The sequence below is a fragment of the Gopherus evgoodei genome, chromosome 1 (assembly GCF_007399415.2).
Source record: "Gopherus evgoodei ecotype Sinaloan lineage chromosome 1, rGopEvg1_v1.p, whole genome shotgun sequence".
Taxonomy (NCBI): domain Eukaryota; kingdom Metazoa; phylum Chordata; order Testudines; family Testudinidae; genus Gopherus; species Gopherus evgoodei.
This window is the reverse complement of record NC_044322.1, coordinates 116,530,357-116,558,197: the sequence shown is the minus strand read 5'-3', so window position 1 is coordinate 116,558,197 and position 27,841 is coordinate 116,530,357. Positions and strand designations below refer to the sequence as shown.

General features: G+C 41.7%; 2 protein-coding genes across 2 annotated transcripts in view; both read left to right on the top strand.

The window, feature by feature from the left end:
• IL18RAP (interleukin 18 receptor accessory protein) overlaps positions 1-2,337 on the top strand; it is a 59,522-nt gene extending 57,185 nt beyond the window's left edge. The window contains 1 exon segment of the mRNA XM_030546435.1: positions 1,325-2,337. Within this exon segment, the coding sequence (XP_030402295.1) occupies positions 1,325-1,737 (413 nt within the window). The 3' untranslated portion in view covers positions 1,738-2,337.
• Positions 2,338-10,342: 8,005 nt separating this feature from the next.
• The window catches only part of SLC9A4 (solute carrier family 9 member A4), a 39,172-nt gene continuing 21,673 nt past the window's right edge, over positions 10,343-27,841 (top strand). Inside the window, exons 1-4 of the mRNA XM_030551754.1 lie at positions 10,343-10,604; positions 16,180-16,643; positions 22,600-22,859; positions 26,754-26,971. Of these exons, the coding sequence (XP_030407614.1) occupies positions 10,343-10,604; positions 16,180-16,643; positions 22,600-22,859; positions 26,754-26,971 (1,204 nt within the window). The remainder of the gene's footprint in view (positions 10,605-16,179; positions 16,644-22,599; positions 22,860-26,753; positions 26,972-27,841) is intronic.

The following is a 27,841-nucleotide window of genomic DNA, read 5'->3' as shown; positions in this document are numbered from 1 at the left end:
GCAATAGAATAAAATACCTGTAATAAGTAGAATAATAGAATCACATAATCATAGACATGGGACATCAGGAAGTCATCTAGTTCATCCCCCTGTGCTGAGGGATGAAGTATAAGTAGTAGAATGGGACCATTTAGAGAATTATTTTGAATTAATAAATAATTAGGTTAACTGTAATGAAAACAGAAACTTTTAAAGCAGCTTTTTGGGGAAAACAGCCATTCTAAGTATCTCCTAGATGTGTGCTAGTACATCACTTCTGACTATGCACTCATTAGCTCTGACAAGTTAAACAGGCTTGTGTTTAGTCAGCACATGAATGGGACACCTCCCAGGGAAATCACCAAGGTGCTGAAGTAAGTGGTGTTGTTGAATCAGTAAAAGGGTAAAACTCTTCCCTTTGGGGCAGAACTGAACAATGCCATAGTGTTAGGGGATGCTGGTTGAAAACTGGGTTTTTCGTCATGTGGGAGGCAGAATGAAATATCAAATTTTTTTGCAGAGGGGAAAATTTAGAAATTTTTATTTGGAAATTTCAAAACATCCTGGACTGCTTCGAGGGCTCAGGTGTATGCTGAAAGAACTCTCCAGAGTAGTGTAGAAACTGAGACAGGAAAACTATGTTTATGTATGTTTATTATTTTGTCTAGATCCATTTATCTTTCATGCTACATAAGGAGAAAAATGTGTTTTAGAATGCTGTGCTAAGACTGTGTGTGTGTGTGTGTCTGTTGTCTTCCATGCATACCCCTGAAGAGGAAAAGCGGAAACCAGAAGGCTCACACCTTCAGTAGGATCCTGGGGAAAGTTCAAGAACAGCTGGGGAGGCCTGTGGGAGATGGCACTAGTTTCAGGGCCTAGACCATTGCTGTGCGAGGTCCCCACTGCCATGAGGGGGATCACTGACATGAGATCTGCACAAGACTGCGTTCCTTAGAGGCCCAAAGCCAGGGACAGTACCTACATTCTGCAAGCTAAGAGTATGTGGGATTCAGCATTGGGATCCCTGTACAGCAATCTGGGGAGCATCCAGAAGGGGCACTTAACCAGGTCTTTGACTGTACTTATCAGAAGAATGTTAGCCCAGGTGTCATTGCCAAATTAATTGGGTAATGGCTTTCTAAATGCTCCTGTGGTTTCTCTTCTTCTCATGATGTAAGGGACATTGCTATGTGCTGTTACATGTACTTCTGGCGTTTTTACTACAGTGGAGGCTGCATTTACATGGTTGTTAACATGATTATATTAAATTTTTTAAAATGTTTTCAATGCCTGTGGCTGAAAAGCCCAAAGTGTAAGCTAGTACTAATCATTATTTCTTTTTCAGCGTACACTGATGATATTGTCACAGCTATTCAACAAAGCAGGAGAGCTATAATTATCTTGAGTCCTGGCTATGTCAATGGACCCAGCATCTTTGAACTGCAGGCAGCAGTGAACTGTGCTTTAGAAGATAACATGCTAAAACTGATTTTAATTAAGTATAAGTCGTTCCAAGAGCCAGCATCTTTACCTGCAATAGTGAAGAAAGCTCTTAAAATTTTACCAGTGGTTACCTGGAAATCTTCTAACTCTAACTCACCAAACAAACAATTCTGGAAATATATGCGATATCATATGCCAGTGAAAAATATCGGGGGGCTAGAGAAAAACAGTCTAAAGTTTTTTTTCCATAGGTTATTTAGCATGGTTATCAATAGCAGAAAGGCCACTGGGAGAAGTCAGCAGACTAAGAAATAGTGAGGTGATTGTAGAGGAACTTCCTGTATCTGCTACCACCTGACCACAAATTTAAGAGCATCTCATTGATAGCTCACTCTAACATAAAGTGAAAAAAACCCAACCTCCTGTAGTGTGACAACCCTAAAGTCTTCAGTAGAAGCAAGCGGGACTGGATGCAGCTGTGATATGATGTCTTTCTTTTATTATTTTATTTAATATTTATTATTTTCAGCAAAGTTGTAGCCAGAGACCCCAGTCAGAATTTGGGCCCCATTGCAGCAGATGGTGTATAAACCTAAGACAATAGAGCGATTACAGTCCAACTGTGTAATTAAGAATAATAGTAATAGTATCATAATTCTATTTCTAACTAATACGCACCGTGTACACAGGCTTTCCTGTGTGAAAGGAATTAAAAGCATAAAGAAATACGGATGGGATTTTCATTTTTATTTGCCTAGTTCTGCTGTCATTAAGCCATTGGTAAAACTCCGATGGATTTCAGTGGGAACAGAGATAAGCCAAGTTTGAGCATTTTTGAAACTCCAATCCGACTCTTTTTTGTTTGTGTTCTTTTGCCCTGGTGCTGATAATAACGATACCCCAGTTTGAATGTCTTGCTCGTTGCATTGTGTTTTCATTTGATGTTTGCTTTTCTATTTTTCTTGAAAAATTAAAAAAGCAAAATTCCTTTGTATTCTTTTTTAATGTAACTTTTCCTATGCAATCCAGAGGGATCTGCTCTAAATTCTTAGCCCAGATTGTTCTTTTCTGTGGGAAAAATACATGTTGAGAGGAAAACTCTGCAAGGATCCCCTCACATGGCTATGTTGGGATGACAGGGTTGAGGTTCTCCTCACCCATAGAATGGGGAGAAGTTCCATCCTGAATGTTGAGGATCCCCCAGAATATCTTCCAGTTGCTTCCACCTGCCAGCATCACCTTATTGTCTGAATTTTGCTTCAGTCTGCCTGGTCTCATCATGCCCTGGTCTCACGCAGACATGGACAGCCTGACAACTATAGAGCTGGGTGTCAACAGCATAATGAAAGTATTGCAGTCTGTACCACCTCACTAGCAAACCCATATATGCATTGAACAAGAGGGGAGACAAGTTGAAATCCAGTGGTTCTAATAGGATACTATTTTCTTAGGGGATTGAACCCAGGCATCCTGGTGATTCTTGGAATGGGGAAAAGAGCATTCTACTAGCTTGGAAACCTTTCACTCACACAGACATGTATACACCACTGACTTGATTTCCAGAAGTGCTGTACACTCACTGACGTTGGTGGGAGCTCTGGGTACTCAGCAGCTGTGCCAATAAGGCCACATACCAACATCCCTATTGTCACAGTTACCGGGCTAACTGTACCACTGAACCCTCCTGTTCTCTTTGAGTACACCCCCTTTCAGGTGTCAGGCTTCAAGCTGTTACTTTCTTGGGGTGCAATCAAGTGAGGCTCCCACTCTCACATGGCCTTGGGCAGCAGTCACCTAATGCTAATCATAATTACCTCAGCAGAACTGAGTTATGTTCAGTTCCTGCAGTTCTGCTCCCTCTGGGATAATGACTGTGGTATCCAGTGGCCAGATAACCTCCCTAAAGCAGAGTATTGTTTATTTAGAACCAAAGCATTTAAGAGAAAACACATCTTAAATCAATAAACAGTCTCTACACCTGCCTCCCATTCCTGGGAAGGGCCCAACTGCTTCAGCCACTCCTACAGGAGAGTCTGTATTCCATGACAATCTCTTCTCACCAGAAACAGCTCAACTCACAACTTCCTTCAGAGTCCCTCTCTCTCTTGAGAGTGTCCTTATAACTGGTTAGCATCCCTTTGGTGCCCATTGTTGGCATAACAGCTGTGTAACTTTGGGCTAGAGCCTAGGGTTGCCAGGTGACTGGGCTGCTAAAAGTCCAGTCAGCGATGCAATGGAGCTAAGGCAGGCTCCTTGCTTGCTGTGGCTCCGCGTAGCTCCAGGAAGCAGTGGCATGTCCCCCTGCCCGGCTCTTACACGTAGAGGCAGCCAAGGAACTCTGCACACTGCCCCTGCCCCTGCCCCAAGTGATGGCTCTGTGGGGGCAGTGCCTGCGAATGGGGCAGCATGCAGAGCTGCCTGGCCACATCTCCGTGTAGGAGCCAGAGTGGGGACATGTTGCTGCTTCCAGGAGTTGTTTGAGGTAAACGCCACCCAGATCCTGCACCCTGGACCCCATCCTGCTCCCCAACCCTCTGATCCCCCTCCCACCCACTGAACCCCTCAGTCCCAGCCCAGACCACCATCTTGCATCCCAAACATCTCATCCCTAGCCCCATCCCAGAGCCTGCACTCTCAGTCGTAGCCTTTATCCCCACCACACCCTTACCCTCTTCTCCAGCCCTGATCCCCTCCCACCCTCTGAACCACTTGGTCCCAGCCTGGAGCACCTTTCTACATCCCAAACCCCTCATCCTCAGCCCCATCCCAGAATCTGCACCCCTTAGCCGGAGCCCTCACAAGCCTACTGCAGCCCTACCCCAGCCCAGAGCCCCCTTCCACACTCTGGACACCTTAGCCCCAGTCTGGAGCACCCTCATCCCCCCCACCCCACTCCAACCCTCTCCTCCAGCCTGGAGCCGCCTCATTTCTGGTCCCACTCTGGAACTTGCACCTCCCAGCCCAGAGTCCATACCCCCCTCCCACACTCCAACCCCCTGCCTCATCCTGGAGTTCCTTCCCATACTCTGAACCCCTTGGCTCCACCCTGAGCCCCCTCCTGCACTCCAAACCCCTCCTCCCTGGCCCCACCTCGAGCCGTAGCCCTCACTCCCTCCTGCATCCCAGCCACTGCCTTAGCCTGGAGCCCCCTCCTGCATCCAGAACTCCTCATTTCTGGCCCCATCCCAGAGCTGCTCCCCCGCACCCCTGCCGGAGCCCTCACCCCATCACACACCCAACCCCCGGAGCCAATCCAGTGAAAATGAGCAAGTGAGTGAGGGTAGGGAGAGCAAGTGACAGAGGTGGAGTGGAGTTAGTGTGGGGCAGGACCTCAGAGGGGTGGGGCAGGGGATGGGGCAAGGGTGTTCGGTTTTGTGCAAATAGATTCGGTTTTGTGCAAGTAGTGCAAGACTGGAGCCTGGAAATCACCTTCACCATTAATAGCTCAGCCATTGTCTTATAATGGCCTTGTGAGTGTTTTCTTGGAAAACGTCTTAGCTACAGACATTGTATTGCCTTCCTGCTTTTGTTCCCAGCAGCCCCCTATTACGCTAAATGAATATGTCCATACAGGAAAGTCTAATACCTCAATATAGGTGTGTACAGTAACTCTGCCTCACTGACCAGGGCACATACCATGTACATAAAATGATCATAGGTCAGTATTCTTAGATTATTACAGAGCAGCTCTATGGCCACCACACCTACTACCTAGATAGGCTTCAAGCAGGTCTGCTGCTGTAGCGAGCCAGGAATTTCAAGCCTCTGGCAGACAGTTTTTCCAGTTGAAGCAGTGTTTTTCAAACTGGGGTTGCCTCTTGTGTAGGGAAAGCCCCTGGTGAGTCAGGCTGGTTTGTTTACCTGCCCCGTCCTCAGGTCTGGCCGATCGCGGCTCCCACTGGCCACGGTTCACTACTCCAGGCCAATGGGAGCTGCTGGAAGTGACGCAGGTCAAGGGATTTACTGGCCGCCACTTCCAGCAGCCCCCATTTGCCTGCAGCAACGAACTGTGGCCAATGGGAGCTGCGATTGGCCGGATCTGTGGACGGGGCAGGTAAACAAACTGACCCGGCCCACCAGGGGCTTTCCCTACACAAGCGGCGACCCCAGTTTGAGAAACACTGAGTTAAAGGATACCTCAAAATGGATGTCCATAGCATTCCATAACCCAAATCATTAGCCAAAATTACCATAGATTCCATGGTAGTAGTAAGCAGTACCAAAAGGACAGGGAATAGAAGATGTTTACAAACTATCACGCTTTTTTCTCTCTCCCATACACACTTTTCTCCTCATGTTCCTACTTCACCATATCAAGCAGGAAATAGGAACTGCAGGGCACGTTACTCCGGCAGTTAGGGTCATGCACAGGACAGAATAAAATGGTTCCAGTGGAACTGGGCCTAGGCCCATAAAAGGTCTGAGGTTTTGTGTGTTTTTTTTTTAACTTCTTGCTCTTTTCCTCTTAACCTTCTCTGTTCATTGTCCCAAATTATATGTTTGGAAATCCTGCCCACTGCCCTAAGTGGACAGTTTGGGGCCTCAATTAGTGTCTCATGCAGTATATTTGGAGCTGTGTTTAGTGCCCTGAATGCATCATCTGGAGCCCCGTTTAGTGCCCCAAATGGTGTATTCAGGGCCCCCTTCAATGCTTTGTAGATTTCACTGATAGCCAAATCAAAACAGGGGAAGGTATTACAGAGGTTATTTTTGAGACGTTGAAAAAAGATGGCTGCAGGGGACAAAGCTATGCTAATGAAGCTAACATGACTGCAGCATATAAAGGTGTTCTGAGTTGACTTCAGCAGTCTTTCATCTTATGTGCTGCCCACTCTCTGAGTCTTGTTGGAAAAGCTGCTGCAGTGCTTGTGCCCCAAGTTTTTCTATTTTCTGGACTTGTTCAAAGATTGTATAGCCTGTTTTCTGCTTCTGCTAGTTGTTGGGATGTTGTTGGGATGTGTTTAAAGAGCATATTAGTGTTACAGTAAAATGCCAAAGCATGCCAAGATGGCTAGGAAGGGTAGCGGCAATGCATCTACTACGAAAGCATATTGGGGGAGTTTGTGATCCTTTAGCCAATGATAAAACTTCACACAATCTTATGCCAGAATTTAACCTGGAAACTGATAGCTTGCAAATGAACATTTCAGAGTTTTCAGTTTCCGGCCTGGTTGAGGTGTGGTGTATTCTCTTGTCAGAAATTAACATTGCGAGCCAACGAATTGCAGATTCCAGATCTTGACATTCAAATGACTCGCTGGTTTAGTTGGTGGCCTTCAACACCCTCTCTTAGAATTATAGTGTCTGACCCATAAATCCCTCAATGGCAACTGGTTTACAAGACTATCCTGCTCCTGGTGTGTACAGATTGATTCACCAAAGAATGTCATGTGAGATCTTAAATTAAAGTCAGGTTTTGCTGGTCATTAATCTCATTGTGAAATGTATTCACAGTTACTACATGAAGCGTTATATATGTATGTTGAAAGTATGTTTCTAAAGTCTATGTTAAGGCAGAAGTGACACACAGGTTGCTGCCAGACAAAGATATTTATTCACCAGTCTCTTTCAGGTCACATGTAAATTAAGCATTGTAAGCCCCATAGAGGAAGCCTCATTTACATATGAATTCAATGGGGGAGTGTGAAATCAACAGGAGTCCACTCACCAGAAAATAAGCCAGGAGAGGGTCTTCCTTACTCTGAGGACAAAAAATGAATGTTGGGAGTTATACAGAGAAGGCAAAAGGATGCCATTTTTCTCCTGCATCTAGGAAGTAAACGGACAGTTCATTTACATTCATGAAAATGGGATCTCAATCATACATGGTTTAAAATGCTGCAGAAGATGTTTGAGGTGAAATAAACTTATTTAGACTGGAGGATAGCCTGCTAAGTTTAGTCTTGAAAAAGTATGTTATATTTTTGTTTTATATGTAACCTGTTGTTTCCATTAGCCCTACTCACTCTCTCTTGAATCTTGAACCTTTGATAATAAAGTGAATATTGTTTTCACTATAAGTATATCTCAGTGCTGTGGTATTATACAAGGAGTTGTTCCTGAGTTAAATTGTTCAAGATGGTGTGTACACTTTTCCCTTGGAGGCAGCAGACCTGGTATTACTGTGAGTGTTCAGTGGAGATGGGGTTGGGAACTACAGGGGAATGCTTCAGAGTTGTTCGGGGACTGCACCTATTGTTAATCTTCAAAGCAAAGAAACATCTGGCAGAGCCCAGAGGAGAGTGTTTGGGTGGCTAACAGACTGGAGGTGTCAGCCAGTTAAGCACCAGCAAGGCTCATTCTCCCAGTGGAGGCAAGAGCGTAACAAGGTGACTCACAGTCCTGAGTCACACTCTGAGAATCGTCACATGCGCTTCTAGGTTCATTACATTTAGGGAAGCTGCTGCTTTCCAGGCTGAAATGTTAGGAATATTCACATGGTTCAGAGAGCAGTGATTTCAACACAGGAAATTAATGCCAGGAAAACTCGCAAAGAACAAAAAGGCCTCAGATCACCCAAAAGTTCTTAGATGCGAGGTTTTTAACCCCATTTTAGACACCATATTAACACAACTGGAAGATAAGCTGCGGAGTCAAAAGAAAGGTTCTTTTTCACAGGTAAGAAGCTGAAAAGTCCTACAAGTGAAGACCTAAACAGGCATGCTTGAAACTTCACAAGCAGCTGCCTGGAGGATTTAAACTTAGAGAGTTTAAATGCGATTGAGCTATTCACTAGTTTTTGCAAGCGAATCTTTAAGGATGACTTGGAAACGGAGGTGCTCAATAATGCCCTTAGCTACATTCGCAAGATGTGATTTTCTGTAACACAGAAACCAGCACTGTTTATTTTTTGGGGCTTATCTGCTCCTGAGCACTTTTAGCCTGGTTACACAGTCAAGCCTGATAGCCAGGCATTAGTCTTCATTCTGTCTCTCCTCTGAGTCACATTTCTCCAGTTCACCTAATCTCATTTTGATTTTTCTCACCTGTAGAAGAAACAGACTTTAGATCAGCCCTGAACACACCTTTGTTCCGAGTTAATGTTTCCGTGATTGTGCTGCTGCCACAATGCCTATGGTGGCCCTGGGGTTGGTATCTGTTTATTAATGGGAGACAGAGGTGGATTAGGGGTATGTGGGGCCCTGGACCAGAGCAAGTGGGGGCCCCACCCCACTCCTTCCACCTGCAGTCCTTTCCACACCTCTGCCCAGTGCTTCTGCCGGGGAGCAGGGTCAGGGCACACGGGCTTCCCTTGCTTCCCTGCAAGAGTGCTGGGCAGAGGGGGCTGGGGCAAGGGGGTGCCCATTTTTCCAGGGGCCCCTCCAATTGTCCAGGGCCCAGGGCACAGGCCTTGTTGGCCCAAAGGCTAATCCGCCACTGATGGGAGACATTTCAGGCTAGGTCCACAAAGGGGACTAGACTCATCAAAGCAAGTCCTAATGTTTAGATGCTCTGCTGCTTGGTGGAATCCATACCCCCAAATTAGGTGCCAAGGGGCCCTATAGAATGTATGGGAAGAGTTGGGCACTGAAGAAGGGGATCCACAAAAGCCCTCAAGCTGAATGGGAGCCATCTAAACTAGCCAATCGGAAATGCCAAGGAACAGGATGGGTTCTAAGCCCTGCCCTTTAAAGAGATTGAAGGTCCTAAATCCAAACTGAAGGGTGAGGGGGCTGCTTGTGGTTGTGATTAATAGCAGAAAAATCCTCTCCGGGAGCTAGGCACATTAAACTCGCTCTTGCAAAAATTGAGGAGGGGAAAGTGATGGTGCCACCTCCCTTAAACCTTTAGCCCCCATGGCTAGAACACTCACCCAGGATGTGGGAGACAGGTTCAAATGCCTCTTCTACCTGATGTGGAGCAGGGCTCTGATGTGACCCCATCTTGAAGATGAGTGCCCTTGCCACTGGGCTATGGGGTATTGTGACTGAATCTTTTTTAGTCTCTCCTGTTGAAGATGTTCCTTGTATGAAATATTAAAGCATTCATTGGGCCAAGAGCATGTGAGGATGACTCTATAGTATGGTAACTAGGGTACTTACCTCTGATGTGGGATACCCAAGTGCAAGTCCCTGCTTCTGTGCACGTTTTGTACAACATGCAAGAGCTTCAACCAGAAGGATGGATTCAGAGAGACCCACCTTCATATACCAGAGATCTACTAGCTAAGTACTTGTGCTAAATGCCAATTTTGTGTCTGTGATATCATTACTATCTACCGTGTTAAGCTTAGTGCCAATATATTTAATGGATGTAAAAGAAACAGCAAATTTTAGTGATCACTTTATTATAATTTAGGAGTACAGTCTTTGTGGATGTCCACTAGATGTCACTAATGGACTCTCTGAAGAGTCTATTTACATCTGAAGTGGCTGATTACCAGTGAAGTGAGTGAATACAATTAATCAGATACTTCAGCTGCCAGGTGCCTTGACCACACAAAGCACATGAAGGAGAAAGAGAGGGCAGGAAGAGGAGGCGCGGAGCTGGCAGTCCTACCTCTTCAGCATGCTGGGATCTGCACCCTGGGATTCTTTTTACTCTTGTGGTCTTTGTTGAATGAGTTCTGTTCATTATTGCCTGGTTTTCTCTGGCACAAGGAAAACTATTGTGCCAAGAGCAAGTAAAAATCTTATGGGGAAGTGACACTATTCCTGAACAGTGCAAGGCTGCTGAAGGTTTTTATCTAGATTTCAAAAGCCTGCAAATACTTATGTCTTCATCTGTACTCCAGATCCTTGTGTAATTCAAAAACAGAAAGACACATTGATGTTCGGTTTTTTAAAGTGATAACATGACAGATAATTTCCTGAAGGAATCTTGATGGCTAGGGTCAGTGCAGACTAAAAGCAGATATTACATACATTCATGCATACAGTACATGCTACACATAGTATAAAAGAAAGTTTCAGCCCCAATCATGGGCTCTCAGATATTTAGGCGTGTTAATTTTTTGAACTGGTTGCTGTTGCTATTGTCTCTGGAGTGTCCTTTTGCTGCTACTTATTTTGAGTTATCCACCTTGAGCAGTAATTCAACAACTCAGTACAAGCCTGACCATCATGATGCTGAGGGCTCTGTTCAGGATGAGAGACTGAATGTTTTTACAGTGGATTATAACTACGTGCAAATTCCCTGTGAAGTTACACTTTGGATACTTCTTGCATCTCTTGCAAAAATAGGTAAGTAGAAATGGCAAGGTAAGGTTTTTCTTTTTTGGAAAAAAAATCTTTTGTAGGTAAGAAGTTAAAGCAAGCAGTAAAACATGTTTATGGCGAAAGTATTTTACAAATGGATTAGAGAGTTTTTAAATGATTGAGACTGCTTTTTGTATGTACCCTTCTGGAAAAACTAGATGGCTTAGTTATCATAAAGCCAACTGTGTAGGCATCAGAGAAACATGTAAGACCTGTGAAACTGTCCTAAAATCGCTTTTCCATTAATAACAATGTCACACTTTAAAGTTTGCTAACCCAGGACCTTTCTAGGCTACAAGAAAGTGCTGTCTGTCTCAGGGGGAAGCTAGCAGTCTCCCCTCTTCAGCTGTTTCTAACTTTTAAATGTCACAAGATAGCCATCATAGATTCTGCATGCAGGATTGAGTATTGCATATACTGACCTTCAGGTCTGTTTAATTTCACTCAAGCTCGGGGGAACTAAAGGAAACATTTCCTTGGAGATATTTTGAAATTGAAATTGCTCAGATGGAATTTTACAGGTTGTCCTGGAAGAGATGGACAAATGGGCAGAATGTAGGTTAGTGGTCAGGGTACAAGATACATGTAATTTATCACATGAATATAAACACACATTCATACTGTATTATTCAAACACACACACACATATTCTACAAGTGTATACATGTATATGTAAAATGAGAGTGACAGAGAGCATATTATTTGTTGTTTTGGAGCCATATTTATAACAAATATTAATCATCATGTATCCTATATGTAATATTTTATTATTATTAATTAGTATTTATATACTAGTTCCTCAAGTCCACAATCATGTTGGGAACAATTGTGCTAGGTGCTGCACAATCATCTAGTCCTGCCCCAAAAGTTCACATATAATTTCTGAAAATTCCCATAGAATAGTTCATAGGTGTAAAACCATCATCAAAATCAGTATCAATTTGCATCCTTGTTTGTTCATAGATTTATAGATTCCAAGGCCAAAAGCACTGTGATCATCTATTCTTCCTTCCTGTATAACACAGGCCATAGAACTTCCCCAAGATAATTCCTAGAGCAGAGCTTTTAGAAAAACCTCCAATCTTGATTTAAAAAGTGTCAATGATGGAGAATCTATCACCAACCATGGTAAATTGTTATAATGGCTAATTACTGTCACATAAAAATGTATGCCTTATTTCAGTCTAAATTTGTCTAGCTTCAACTTTCAGACATTGGTTCAGCTTGTACATTTCTATGCTGGATTGAAGAACCCATTATTAAATATTTGTTCCCCATGTTGGTACTTATAGACTGGAATCAAGTCACCCCTTAACCTTCTCTTTGTTAAATGAACTAGATTGAGCTCCTTGAGTCTACCACTATCAGGAATGTTTTCTAATCCTTTAATCATTCTAATGGCTCTTAGTCTGTCCAATTTATCAACATCCTTCTTGAATCGTAGCCACCAGAACTGGGTACAATATTCCAGCGGCGGTCACACTTGGGCCAAATACAGAGGTAAAATAATCTCTCTGCTCCTACTCAGTGGTGCAAGTAGAAATCATTTCTTGCCAGTACTGCACTCATGGGAGGGACACAAGGGAGGGCACATGACCTCCCCACGTAACCCTCTATGTGACTCCACCCCACCCCCCAGCGTAGGGCCCCCACGCTCTCCCTGTCCCCTCCAACACCTCCCTTACCTGTCTAAAATGATGCTTTGGGCCCTTGGTGCCACCTGTATTTCCAGGTCTCATTGAGGATCCAGCAGCACCCCAAATTGAAAACTTCTTAAATGAAGAGATAGGAAGAACAATCACCCCACTTTCCCTTAACACACTGTCAGTAACCCCCTTATGTCCAAACTAAGCTTCTGCCAGCTTGCTTTTATCTCAGGCCTGGTCTACACTAGGGGGTCGAATCGATCTAAGATACGCAACTTCAGCTACAAGAATAGCGTAGCTGAAGTCGACGTATCTTAGATCAACTTAGATTGACTTACTTTGCATCCTCATGGTGTGGGATTGACGGCCGCTGCTCCCCCATCGACTCCGCTTCCGCCTCTTGCCCTGGTGGAGTTCTGGAGTCGACAGGGAAGTGCATTTGGGGATTGATTTATCACGTCTAGACGAGACAGCGGGTAGTGTAGACATACCCTAAGTATTGCTCTCTGCCAGGCAGTAAGAAAGCAAAGATGCTGTGCCATCTGGGTTTGATGGAAAAGAGGCATAGAACTGTGTGTGCCATGTACATCTTGATAGAACTACAGCCCAAATTGTTTTATTATTTTCCTCAGCGTGATATGCAGAAAGGACAATCAAAATCATCCTGGCAGAATATGCATGAGAACTGTATCTAGACAGATAAGCAATTAATCAAAATCACATTCTCTGATCTCTTGGGGCCAAATCCTGTTCCCATTGAAATCAAAGGAGTTTTGCTATTGAGTTCAACGGGAACAGGCTTTGACATTTGGAGAGGAAAGAACAAAACCACTCAAGCAACGGCTATGTTGCTTATACCACAGGCACCAAAGGCTGCTGACTTGTAGAAAGTCAGCAGACATCTGATCTTTATCCATTGCAAGGGAGAAATCAGCACTCAATGAGGCTAGAACAGTCTGTGTGCCATAGCCAACTCATAATCCATCTGCAAAGGATCAAGGAATATGAAGGCTCCAGATTACCTTAAAGTCCTCAGGCCCTTGGTTAGAATGCTCCCATTAGTATATGTTCATAGTCCAGAGGCTGGAGCAGGAAAAAGGCCAGAGCAGGAAAGAGGGACAATGGATATGTTTCCAGGCCAAGGCCTTTTAGCTTCTGCCAAGTACTAACTAAAGGGAAATCTGTTCTTACTGTGAAAGATGATGTTTGGAATCACATGGGCAAGTTACATGTCCATCACCTCCCCCTCCCCCATAGTCTAGTTAGAACATTCACAAAAAGTCCATTAAGTGTAGACAGGCATTTTCCAGGGTCCATTGTGAGCTAAGTGTTCCTTAATGGACCATTCAACTTGACTTGTCCCTTCATATGCTGGCTAAATAGCTTGTGGGTGTTACCACAGGAGCAAACATGTAGGAAACATAGCTAATATTCGTAACTTCAGATACCAAGATGAATATACATGCATAAAAATGGCATAATCATAAGTACTAGCTATTTCACCTACATGACTATTCCTAAAAGAGATTCTGAAAAATAACACCATGTACCTGAGATCCTATTTGCCAGCACCAGGCCCCACTGGATTTTGTTATCTGTTATGTAACAACAGAGATGGCGCCAGTGACATGACTCCATTTAACCTAAAAGGGCAAGGTTAATTTTTAGCTGTTCAGGTATGACTGCACCTTTAGTCAGTGAGGTCATACTGGCTAGCACACATGCAGGTTAATGGGCTTCAGTGTTCTTCTGCAGTTAACTTTTTAATGTTCATTAACCTGGTATGTGCTGAGGTGGTTTAAAGCATAACACAGGTTTTTAGGTTTGCAAATCTGGGAACCTCTGCCTTTTTGAAATTTTATTATTATTATTATTATTTTGCTGGTCATAATGTGGGAGGGTATCCTTTCCACTCTCTGCTTATTGGTTATGTTTGAGCCTTGTAGCACTCTTCTGAACACCAGTTGGAAGAATTTTTTTTTCACTAAGTGTGGACTGATTCTATTCTCTTAAAAGACATGTAATTTTTTCAGGTTCACACTGATTAACACAGAAAACAATTGGGGCTGTTAAACTTCCTTCAAATTCCATAGAAAATTAAGTTCAGCTATCTTTTCCAGTATAGTGATGAAGTGGGTGTTTGTATATACAAACATCAACATGCTTAACTACTCACTTTTTCCCAGAATATGTAGTTTTTCAGTCTGTTTATATGAAATATGGGAGTTGGGGGAGGAGCCATTTCAGCATATGTATGACTTATAATAAGACAAATTTTAAGTAGAACTGTATTCTAAAATGCATTATGATATTGTACCCAAACATTGCAATTCAATGGGAGATTCAACATCATTTATAGGAACAAAACAGACTCTTGAAACTCTTACCACAAAAGCAGTCCATAGTCTTGCAAATAGTCCCATTGTCTTCAGTGGGATTGATCAAATGATTAAAGGTTTAGAGGATTAGATTCCAAATTTGTAAATTATTCTGGATGAAACTGACAATGCCTTAGTTGTCAGATCAGAAGGAGCTTCATTCGAATAAAGGTGGGCAGATGTGTGATAAGTCTCAGCTCTGTTGCTAAGATGAGGAACATATTTTCAGCAAAGTTCTTGGCAGATTCCTGAGGTAGCTGGTTTAAGGCCATCAGTGTCCAGCATTAAAATCTTCACTTATAGTTCTCTCACCCATAAAGCTAGAAAATGAGGCATTTGTTTTCTTTATTTTACTGCTCCAGTTCCAGTTAACAAAATGCATGTTAGACTAGTTTGGCTGCAAAGAAGAATTCTGTGTACACCGGGGACAACACCTGATTCCTGTAAGACTGCAGAACTGGGCTGACATCAGAATCCAAACATCCTCTGGTCAGTGCAGGCAGAGGCATTCCTCTAATGATTTGGACTTGATGTGATGCAGTATGAATGTCATGGATAATTCAGACAAATGGGGAGAAACAGAATAAAAAACACTGTTTAAACACCTTCTGTGTCCCCCTCTCCTCTTGAGGACTCCTGACCAATTTAACAGCACAATACATCTGCTAATAAACTTAAACAAAGCCTTTGTTTAAGTTTGTTAGCATATGCATTATGCTGTTAAAGCCATATAAAGAATGAATGCCCTCCCTACCCATATTTTGCTTCTTTAAGAAGCAGAGCGCAGCACCACCCACACCTCTGGAGAGGGGAGCTAGCTCCAAGTCTTTCCGGTACCCCATACCTGCTAAAAAATCTCTTGCCGGTACTGCATACTGGAGAGTACCGTCATATTTGCACTACTACTCCTACTTAAGATTCCCCTGTTTATCCATCCCAGGATCACATTAGCCATTTTGGCCACAGCATTGAACTGGGACCTCATGTTCAGCTGATTATCTTGTCATCTTAGCAGTGAGTGAGGTCAATGACTGCTAGGTATGGAGACCAATTTCTCTGTTCCACATATGTAGGAATTACTGTACTAGACACATATCCCAACTAATCCAATCTTCTGTCTCTGTCAGCGAACAGAACAGGATATTTCAGAGGAAGGGGCAAGAAATCCCAGACTGTACAATATGGAATTACCTGCTTATACTTCATTGGTTGCTATCTGACTTCTATGGTTGTAAATTGTCCACATCAGAAATGGAAAATAGTGAAACAATGGTCATAAAAATTGCTATTTTTGTAAAAAACAAACAAACAAAAAAATCCAAGAAATTTTTAATGGGTACAGGGTACTAGAAAGACTTGGGGCTAGCCCCCCACTGTTGTATGGATTTGTGTTAGTGTGACCGAGGGTAGAACTTGGACTTCTCAGTGAAACATATTGCAAGTTGGGGAAACATCTGTCTAGAGTCAGGAAGAATTGGAAATATGGCAACATGAAAACCTTTTCAACTCAGCTCATATTCCCATGTTTTATTCAAGGTTTCCATCTCTACCACCGACTGCCAAGCCTCATGCCGGAATGCTGCCTTCTGATAGTTATTGGGGCACTGGTTGGAGCAATCATTTTTGGCACTGATCACAAATCCCCACCAGTTATGACTACTAACATTTACTTCCTGTATCTCCTCCCACCCATTGTCCTTGAGGAGGGGTACTTTATGCCTACTCGCCCCTTTTTTGAAAATTTTGTGTCCATCCTGTGGTGGTCTGTACTGGGATCCCTTCTCAATGCCTTTGGCATCGGATTGTCTCTCTATGGGATCTGCCAGATCGAAGCCTTTGGTCTCACTGATGTTAACCTGCTGCAGAACTTGCTCTTTGGCAGCCTGATTTCAGCTGTGGATCCCGTGGCAGCACTAGCTGTTTTTGAACAGGCCTCTGTTAATGAGCAGCTTTACATGATGATATTTGGAGAGTCTTTGCTAAATGATGGAATTACTGTGGTGAGTTTGCTTTTGCTGTTCATTTTTTCCTCACATCGCAGAGGCAGAGTTTCTGTTGGTTGTAGAGGAGAAACAGAAGGAACTCCACTGGAAATGCATATATTTTAGGGTGACCAGATGTCTCAATTTTATAGGGACGGTCCTGATATTTGGGGATTTTTCCTATACAGGTGCCTATTACCCCCCACCTCCTGTTCTGATTTTTCACACTTGCTATCTGGTCACTCTAATTTATTTGTGATTGATTGATTGATTGATGATGATGAGAATAATGTGTATATTTCACTGGTGGCTAGAGGCTCTAATCAGGGATCAGAGCCCCATAGTGCTAGGCACTGTACTCACATAACACATCTGGATGGTAAACACTGGAGTAATTCATTAAAAAAAATCCACTGATTATAGCACTGCTGAAAGTGAGAGGAGAATCATGTCTTGTATTTATTATTCAGTAAACTCTGATCCTGCTCCCACTGATGCGAATGGCCACACAATAATTGAATCAGTGATGCAGGGTCAGACCCTAAGTGCCGAGAATTTTCTTGGTATTGTACAAGCAAATAAAAGAAATGGTTCTGCTTCAAAGAATTCTGGCCAAGATTTCCAAAGAAGACTAGTGATTTTGGGTGTCTCAATTTTTGGGTACCCAAACTGAGACAATTTTAAAAGGGCCTGATTTTCAGAGGGCAGATGCTCATCTCTTTCTGAGAATCAATCCCTTTAAGGTCTATCAAGCTGACTCAAAAGTGGTGTTGGAATTAAAATAAACAAAACCTGATTTTTTATGACAAAAAAAGGGACGTATTTGTGAAATTCTTTCCCTGGTTTTCAACCAGCTCTGCCAAAACATGAGGCATCCAGAATCACTAGTCACTTTTGAAATTCTGGCCTTAGGTCCTGATCTAGCAAAACACTTCTATACATGCTTAACTTTAAGCATGCAAGTTGTCCCACTGAAATCAATAGGACTAATTGTGCTAAAATTCAAGCATGGTCTTATTAAATGCTTTAGGTCCTTTTAGAATCTAAAACGCAGGAGTCCAGAACACAGTAAAAAACAATTCACACACTGCTTGAACATCAAGTGCTACTGGAAATTTGATGTGTTGGAAGACTCTTGCAGAGTTCATTGTTGAAAGTCTTCAGAGCCCATGGTATTTTAGGAGTGATTTAAAAAAGGGAGAGGAGGAAACTAATTTGTCCTCTTGAGACCTAATTGTTATGAAATGATCGCAGGCTCCTGGTTCCCCAATCAGGATGAAAAGATTTTAAAGTTAATGATGCATGTGATTAATCCTTGCTACTGAAATCTGTATGTACATTGCTTATGAGGTAGCTCACTAATTACTGGTGTCCGTTTGTTATAACAGTGGCTTTTAAAAAAGACGTTACATTTTTATCAGGTTGAATGAAATTTTGTATCCTACATTTGGGAAAAGCTGTTAAGAATTCTGCTGTTTGCATTTTACACAAGAAATTGCTATATTGCCATTTCTTACGTAAAATATGTGATATTTAGTGTAAAAATATATATAAAATTGACAACTTTAGTGGGAAAAATCCCTAAAAAACTCTGGAATTGGAATAATGGTTTGGAAAATATTCCTATTTAAGTGACTGGAGGCCAAATCATGGTCACTTTACCCATTCAAGTTGTGCCATTACCTTCACAAGAACTCTTTGCATGAGAAAGTTCAAGACTTCCATCAGCCAGTTCTTCTATTGCTTGCTATGAGCTGCGTATTAGCAACATAATTGTGTCTACAGAGAGTGGGGAGGTAAAGTCAATGAATATAAATGAGCTATATACATAATGTATCATGTAGGTAAAGATTCAATGAATAACATATTTTGATTTCAGAATAATACAAGTGTCTACTCAGATGCAGCCACTGGAACACAGAAAAATCACCCTTTCAAGTTACTCCTGTGTTGCACTGTGCCAAAAAGTTTGAAAAGTTTGAAAATCATTTTTCAAAAATTATTTAGACTTAGAGTAGGTTTGGGCATTTGTGACTGGTTCAAAAATTATTCGTCAATTAACCGGTCAAATAATACAAAAATGGTCAAACATTTTAAAGCACTGATTTATTAGAACAGTAATAAAAAAGAATAAGATTTAATGTGCTCCAGGAAGCTTATCCTTAGATAGATACTTAGGCCTAATCACAAAAAACAAGTTCCTTGCCTGAGTTATTTTAAGACATAGATGTGCAAAACACAATGAAAAAATGTACTAGTAAATGAAAAAATGGCACTATAATGCAACTAAACAGATAAGCTTCCACCTGCACCTGGGAATTCTTGCTGGAATATTTGACAATATTTGACCAGGGTCAAATAATAGGCAGTGAATTGACAGGTCAGTTACATTATTTGACCAGTCAGCTGACTGGCTTGCCAACCCTAATGTAGACACAAACAAGAACACCCTACAAAAAGCTGTAGACTGCCTAACATGACACTTAATTAAACTTATAATCACATAGCGATGACCACACCACAACGTAAGAGCCATACTCTGGTAATAAATTAACTCAGTCAATAAATTAAAACATTTAATAACTCAAAATAGTAGACAAGCCGCTTTTTACCAATAATACTCTCCAAATACCCTCAACCTTCCTCAAAACCTCTATCAAACAAAATCCTTAAGATATTTATTTTAATCAAAGAATATAAATGTAATATCTGATTGATGTCAAAGGAAAACTGCAATATAATATAAAATATCTTCTACTCACTGTGACAGGATCCCATTGGTGCAACCTGGACTTTGGGACTGCTGAGCCCTCCAAACCCACCAGCTTGGGTTGTCTCTCACACTGTGATGCTGATGTCAAGCTACAAGCCTCTGACAGACACTGCACTTACCCAGATATCCACAGGCAGGGACACACCCAACTGAGTTACATGAATGATCTCCCAGCCATTCATGAGCCATCAATAGGGAATCTCCAGCCAATTCCTCCCAGCTCCCTAGCTTTGCACCCCAGAACTGTACTGTCCTGTACTGGTCAGAAGCCTGACCAATGTAAGCTCATTGCTTAGTTTGCCCTTCTCTCAGAATGGAAGGAATATGTAGCAGCCTTGGTAGTCTGAGCTGCATCAGGAATCATAACATTCAAAAACCAGTAGAAGAACACTTCAATCTTTCTGTATAATAACAGATCTAAAAGTGGCAATTCTTCAATACTAGGAAGAATGTTGCTCTACCTTTTCACAAATAAGACAGCACCCAAAGCCAATTTTGTTTTGCGAACATGACAAAGGAAATCATTTGTAAAATCTTATGTAAAGTTCCAGTTAATCTTGCTTTTAGTAGTTTATGTCTTTGCCTTCAGTTAAAAAGAAGCCAAGTATTTTTAAATGCAGCCTCCAGGTGTTTAGCTAGAATATAATGGTTTTGCGCAAAAGCCCAAAGCACCAGGTTTAAAAATTCCTAAAATAAGACCTGCTACCTCTCCATAAACTGCCTCTGCCTTCTCTCTGAGTGAATCAAAGCACCAGATGCTGATTCAGGCCTTCCTGCCACTAAAAGAATTATGGTAATCCATTTATGGAACAGAAACAATGCCATGTGACTGAAGTGACTAGCAAATACTCATAGTGCATAGTTAGTGAGCAATCCATGGCTGAAATACTTTTGCATTAAGCATTTAGTAATGAATGCACACAACGAACACACTCATGGAAATTGTGATGTTGTGTGACAATGGACAACTCAGGAACAGGAAAAAGGGCTAAATGCTAGAAGTTATTCCCTGAAAATGGTCTGCCCAGCTCTAAACTCAATAGTGCTCGATCAGCAGCTGAGTACCAGCTGCCCACTTTCCAAAATCTATGCTGGAGACCGGGTGTCATCAACAAGGAATGGGGAGTAGTTAGAGGACAACTGTGGTGACTCAAGTACTGTAGGGTAACTATGCATGTGTACTCATGTCTAGTCTTCAGTGGTCTGCTACTGAGAAGCACAGTTCCACGCTTCGCAGTTTGGAAAAGTGGATCACCCTTATTTGTAGGAAGCTGCCATTTAGAACATTTTATTGTGTGTTTCCTGTAACCTAGTAACAATGAGCATCCCTGAGAATCTACTGTATGACAGCTCAAGGGTAAATGTTCCCAGGAAGCAATTAAAGCTAGATAATATCTGAGAAGTAATTACTGTTTTTAATGAGTTGACGCCTATGACCAGCAAATATCTCCTTTAATCTCATTAAATAGCCTTCTAAAATAAGTTAGGCAAAGAAAAAAACTAAAGGACACCAGATATGTGAAGCCTTTTTGGCTTGTTTTAAACAGGACAGTGTGAGAGACTAATGCTATCAGTTGCAAAAATTGTGGCAAATCTGTGACTTTAGACTTTTCCAAACTGACTTTTAAAACCTGGAAGTGAATCTGGTATGACTGATATTTATTGATAACAGGTATAGGAGGGGGGAGGGATAGCTCAGCAGTTTGAGCATTGGCCTGCTAAACCCAGGGTTGTGAGTTCAGCCCTTGGGGGGCCACTTAGGGATCTGGGGCAAAATCAGTACTTGGTCCTGCTAGTGAAGGCAGGGGACTGGACTTGATGACCCTTTGGGGTCCCTTTCAGTCCTATGATATAGGCATATCTCCATATAGTACAATAGGATTTATCATCAGCTAGTAGTCAAAAACTCTTACATATTTTTAATCAATGTTCATGCTGCCCTTCTGAACACTTCAGTTGCCATTTGATAAGTGGATGAAAATGGAAAATCCCAAAGGAGATTATTATCATGCATTTTTCAGAGTAGAAATTATTCATAACAAAAGCATGATAATTAAGCATCTGACCTATATTTAATAAAAATCAACCCTACAGACCCAGTGTGTAATGTGCTGAGCATAATCTACTACCTAACCTCACAATGTTTTTTCAGTATTTCAAGCTCCTTAACCAAAATAAATAATTTAATTAGCTATTTACACACTTTAAAAAGTCAAATCACTAATAGGTTTGTAGTGCCTACCTTGAGAATGACTGCTATGTCATTAATGTACAATATATAGGGAACTGGATGGTTCGGGGAATTGATGGCTTCAATCCAGTTCCAAGAAGATGATTGTCCTTGACACAACTGGAATCCCTGCAACAATTTCAAAAGAGAGGTCCAAGAATGAATAGGCCTGGAGACTGAATAACCCTTTCACCAGTAGCAGTGTTGTACTGCAGCTGCTGTTGCTTTAGTTATCTGTAATATAAAAATGATATAACAACAGTGGAATAGATTTCAGTTTCCAGCAAGCTCCAAGAGGCTAGTATAAGTGAATAAAAAAAAGTATTTTCAAACTTTTGAAAAGTTCCTTGACAATGTCCTTTTGACATTTTTACAAATCCACTGTACACATTTATCAATAGCCATCACACAACAGACGGCAATTACGATATTATTAAGGCAAGGTAATAAAAATTGGTTATATAAGAGTTTTATTAAATTTAATAACAATTGCATATTGAACTATGAGTTGAGTGTTTATCTATCACCAGTATGAAGCTAGAGTTGCTTAGCTTCTATTCTATTCTATTAAATTTGATTTGGTTTGATTCTTAAGTTCTTACATTTTCATCCATCACAGTGCTTCTGAACACCTTCTTTGCTACATATTTTATGGTGTCTGATGTATCATGTACTTTCTGAAAACATCATACATTCCATATATCACACACATGGGGTGTCCCAGACTAACTGTCTTACTGTTTTTACATGATGAATATGACACATTGACTGGCATTTTGTACCATTTCTTCACTAGATTTAGGATCTCAGCCAGGTAGATAATTATGGGGCCTCTTAAGGAGATGTTCAGATTTAAACTACAATTTTGCTAAGCAATATGATTAGAATACAGTGTGTGGCACATACCACTAAAAATATTGAGAAAAATCTAGTTTTGAAAGATTTTTAATTTGCTATTATTTTTCATACAGGTGTTATATAACATATTCATCGCCTTCACCCAGATGCACCGATACGAAGAGATTGAACCTGTTGATGTTCTTGCTGGATTTGCTCGTTTCTTTGTAGTAGGACTAGGCGGAGTGCTATTTGGCATCGTGTTTGGATTTGTTTCGGCATTCATGACTCGATTTACACAGAACATTTCTGCCATCGAACCACTGCTTGTCTTCATGTTCAGCTATTTGTCATATTTGTCTGCTGAAACCCTCTACATCTCAGGCATTCTGGCGTGAGTATCAAATAAGAATTTTCAAATGCCTCCCAGGCGGAATTCCATTCTTGACAAGGTGTTTTGCTTGGGATTAGTATAATGATTTCTGCTGCCCCTGTCCCATTTTTTTCAGTTGTGATTCTTTATGGGTCTAAATGTGCAACCTGGTCTGCTGATATAGCAATTTAAACACAGCATGATCTGATACCAGACCAACTTATGCTCTAATATTTATTTCTATGTGGCATCCCAATAATGTTATGAGAGTGATGTAGTTATATACAACATTGTTAATATCAAAAGAATAATAGACTAGATCTGGCTCTCAGCTACAGCAATGTATATCAATTGAAATCCATGGATTTAAGTGGAATTACACCTAAATTAATTTTGTGTAATTTGGAACTAAATCTGGCCCAAATATAAATCTCAGAAGCATTAAACAAACACATGCACATTAAAAAGCCAAGACAGGGTGATAAATGTGGAAGTGTTAAATAATGCTGGTATGTCATTCATGGGAATATTGATCAGTAAGAAAAGACTTGGACATATCAAGTGAATGCCAGATTACAGGATCCCAAAGAGCGAAGGGTCACAAAGAGTCTAGAAAGAGAGGTAGACCACTATGCAGATTTGGGGATGTTTGCAAAGATGAATTAGTATCCTTTGAATCTCTTTGAATGACTGGGAAAGGAGTGAAGAATGCTGCTCTCGTTGACAGAATCAGCTTGTTGATGGAGCGAGGCATTGCAAGAAGGACTGGATCAATCTTTGTGATAACTGGCGTCAGAGAAGGACGGAATCTGCTGCTTGGATTCAGAGCATTGCTAATACATTGGTGTGCCTTACCTGTGGATGAGACTGTGACTTGCTCACTGGACTCAGCAGCCCTCAGAGAACTCATTGGTGCATACACCATGCTCTGTAAAGAGCAATGGTGCTATTGATTAAAGGCCAGACACTTCACTACAGTAACCTTAAAATAGTTCCATGGCTGGTCCCAAATGTGTTATGAATGTACCGGTGTGAGATGAAGAGGGAAGGTCAGAAAGGACTATAATTTACAGTAAACACAAAGGAAGAGAGAGAGAGGACATTGATGGGAGGATGACAAGGGGGACAGGGATAGGAAAGAAGAGTGAAAGGATGGAGGGAGGAAAGGAGAGGTGCATGGAGGGCAGAGACAGTGTGGCACAGCAAAGGGAATGTGAGGTGAGGATGTGGGAAGGAGTTGGAGCAAACAGCCAAACAATGGAGAGGAAAGAATACCAAAGTAAAAACTGAAGAAGTGGAGGTCTGGTGACATCCTCAGTTCTATAGATAATTCTGCTGGTTGGTGCTGAGTCCAGTCTCTGACTCCTGGTCTGGCAACACCAGGGTTTTTTTCCTGCCCTGAGCTCACATGACTGAGCTGGGGATGAGACTTCACTGAGCCTGGTGCCCCAGAATGAGTGAAGGCTACCTCCAGGGGGGATTCTCACATAATGGGGACAAATGTTTGAACGTGGGCACCTACAAAATACATTGCACATGCATAAAAAAGTGTACTGCCATTATGAGTGCAAAAATGTTACATTAGTTCTCAGACCCTGATTTGTTCACAAACACCAGTTTACAGTCTCTGTGCAAAGATGGTGTTGTATGCACACGTACCTTGCAGGATCATCTGAGGTACCTGTGTTTGAAAATTTAACCCAATTGTTTAATTAGATACATATATAAAGCACCTAGCCTCATACTCTAAGTGCATTTATAATGCAATATTTAGATGATTCTTAATCCAATCTAATTATTAGAGTATATATGATTCTAATCCTGTTCTCCACTGTTTTATACCTTGTGTAGCTATTTACACCCATTGCAAAGTGACCCAGATCCTGGTCCATGTTTTGCCCACTAATATATGGTATATAGGTAATTGACAAACTTCTCATTTACTTCAAGATCAGGTCCTATCAGAGCTGAATACAAATTTATTAATCAGTTATAGATTTGATCAATCTTCCTGTACCTTACAAACCACCCCTGTGACTATTCATTATTTTAAAATATATAGAACTTTATTTCACATGCTTCTTATTGTCATTAGTTTATTGAAATTATTAGTAATAGAATAATATTAATATAATCAGGGTTTAGTCTTCTTACTAGCCTATTAAATATATTATTGCTTATTTTAGTGATGGGAACTTACTGTTGCACTATTGAATTATTGATGAATTCATTCATTTTCCACTGGGGCTATGAAAATTTATTATGCATATATCTTGAAAAGCCAAATTAAACATTAATGTCTATTGATCTTGTCTTAGAATGTCCTTGGACCTGCCGAATATGTCTGTTCCTCCAGAACACCCTGTAGCTTTGTCTAGGTGGAATGAATGGGAGACTTGAGGAGCACTCAGAATATTCTGAGCACACAAGATTAGAAAACTATTGGCTGTAGAAGGCTGCTAGGAATAAAATGTTATAGATGGAAACTAACTAGGTGATATACTGGGCTATCTATCAGTTTAGCATTCAACCTGCCTATTTACATAAAGTTTCCTTTAAGCTGTGGAGAACATGACGGAAATGAGGAAGCCTTGGGAAAATGCCTGACGGCTGATTTAACAGAGAACACAAAATCTGCCATGCAGTAGGATATTCCTACTCATGCTAGGAAGTACAGGAGAACCTCAGAGTTATGAACACCTCGGGAATGGAGGTTGTTCGTAACTGAAATGTTTGTAACTCTGAACAAAACATTATGGTTGTTCTTTCAAAAGTTTACAACTGAACATCGACTTGATATAGCTTTGAAACTTTATTATGCAGAAGAAAAATGCTGCTTTCCCTTAATATTTTTAGTAGTTTACCTCTAACACCACGCTGTACGTATTTGCTTTTTTGGAGGGAAGAAGGTGTTCTTTTTTTTGTCTCTGTTTCTGCGTAATTGTGTATTTCCAGTTCCAAATGGCATGTGTTGTTGACTGGTCAGTTCATAACTCTAGTGTTCATAACTCTGAGGTTCTACAGTACCTTACTCCATAAGAAGTCTTATTATCTTCAGTCTGAGATTAAGGTGCTATTTAGTATGAGTAATAGTATCAATGTCTTGCCCACGTTGTTTACTGATATGTTTGGGCCAGATGGTGGCCTGGTTCATGCAGCCAAGCAGAGAAGTAAGGAGCTGTAAGGTGTCCCTTCACTGCCCTGTGCAAGCTGGATCGCTATGAAGCGAAAGAGCAGCCTCTGCAGGGCTGTTGCCGCATTTCCTCCTGCGATGCTTATGGAAAGCAGTGGGCATGGAGAGGTGGAGAATCATTGGAGCTAGGTCTCCACCCCCTAATATGCTGGCTAGCTGGTGTGGTGGGGAACACTCTGTGCCAGGTGTAGGGCTTATGCAGGGTTCCTCCTTCGCCACACCAGAGTGACGGGTTACTGGGAGGCAGAGTGTGGCACTGACTGGTCTGCTCCCAGGGCAGCACGACAATGCGTTATTCCTTGCCTGGTGCTGGTGGCAAAGCCATGAGTTTGCCCCTTTATTCGTATTTGTTATGCATTCAAAACAAAAATGACTTTGAACCAGACTCACTTTGAGTAAGATTGGCAAACTCTGGCTCCTTTTCTTCTCCTCTATATGGGATACATATATAGGGCCAGATGCAATGTCCATACCATTACACAGTCCCTTACTCCTCAAGTAGTCCCACTGAAATCAATGGCTCAATTTAAGGATGAAGGTATTGCATGAGGAAAGGTCTCAGAATCTGGCCCATGTGTGGGTTCAAATAAGATGACCAGACAGTCTGGATTTAATTAGTCTTCAAGCAGGAGTGGTTAGAGGAGCCTTTTTCTTTTAAGATGATAAACACCGATGACCATTGCCAATACCTAATGCTTTGCATGGTGTTTCTGAATGAACAGGATGACGGCATGTGCAGTGACTATGAAAAAATATGTGGAGGAGAATGTTTCCCAGAATTCCTATACAACCATAAAGTACTTCATGAAGATGCTGAGCAGTGTCAGCGAGACCTTGATTTTCGTGTTCATGGGAGTGTCCACAGTTGGAAGGAACCATGAGTGGAATTGGGCCTTTGTTTCCTTCACTCTGCTCTTCTGCTTGATTTGGCGTGCTCTAAGTAAGAGGCTAACAGTGCATTTTAACATAGCCAGCCTGGGTAGATGTGGTGCTCTGCATCTTTGAAACAGGGCCACCCAGAGGATTCAGGTTTCCCCTGCCACCAAATTGCTGCTGAAGGCTCAGAGCGGAAGATGCTCTGGGGGCCCAGGCCCCAAGAGAGGTTTCCGGGGCCTCGGAGCGAGTAAAGGACCCTGCTCCAGGGGCCCCAAAAAACTCTTGTGGGGGCCGCGGCAGGGCCCAGGCCCTGGCCCTGGGGCAAATTGCCCCTCTTGCCCGCCCCCTCTGGGCAGCCCTGCTTTGAAAGTAATCAGTGCAAAAGTAGGCTAGGAAATATAGTGCTGACTTGTATAACCTGTTTAATAATGAGTTTAATAGGTGTGTCTTACTGACCAGGTAACTTCACAAATACTAGTACTCAACTGGTGGGGGAGGGTGGAAACAACAACCCAAAGGTCAATACCTGAAGCTGGATTTTGTGATTCAGTGCGGAGTAAACTTTTAAGTAAAATTAAACTATTTCCATCATTATGTTGATATTTAGGCTGGCCATACATTATTACTGTGTTTATTCAGATAAGTGGACTTCATAATGATTACATTTTAGAATGTGGTTAATTTACCAATAGAACGAGATCCTGAATGGTTCCTTATCTATTTTTGGCAATTTGAACATTTCTCTGCAATTTTAATGACAGAGAGAATATTAGCTATTTGAATTTATTCTTAAAGTAGATAAAGTTCTATATACTGTGAATCCAGATCCTGGCCCTTTGGCACAACTCCTGTAAAGCCTTTCCCTTGGCTTGGATGGCATGGGTGAAGGAAATCTCCAGGTGATGTAAAACTGGTTTAACCAGCTTTACCCCAG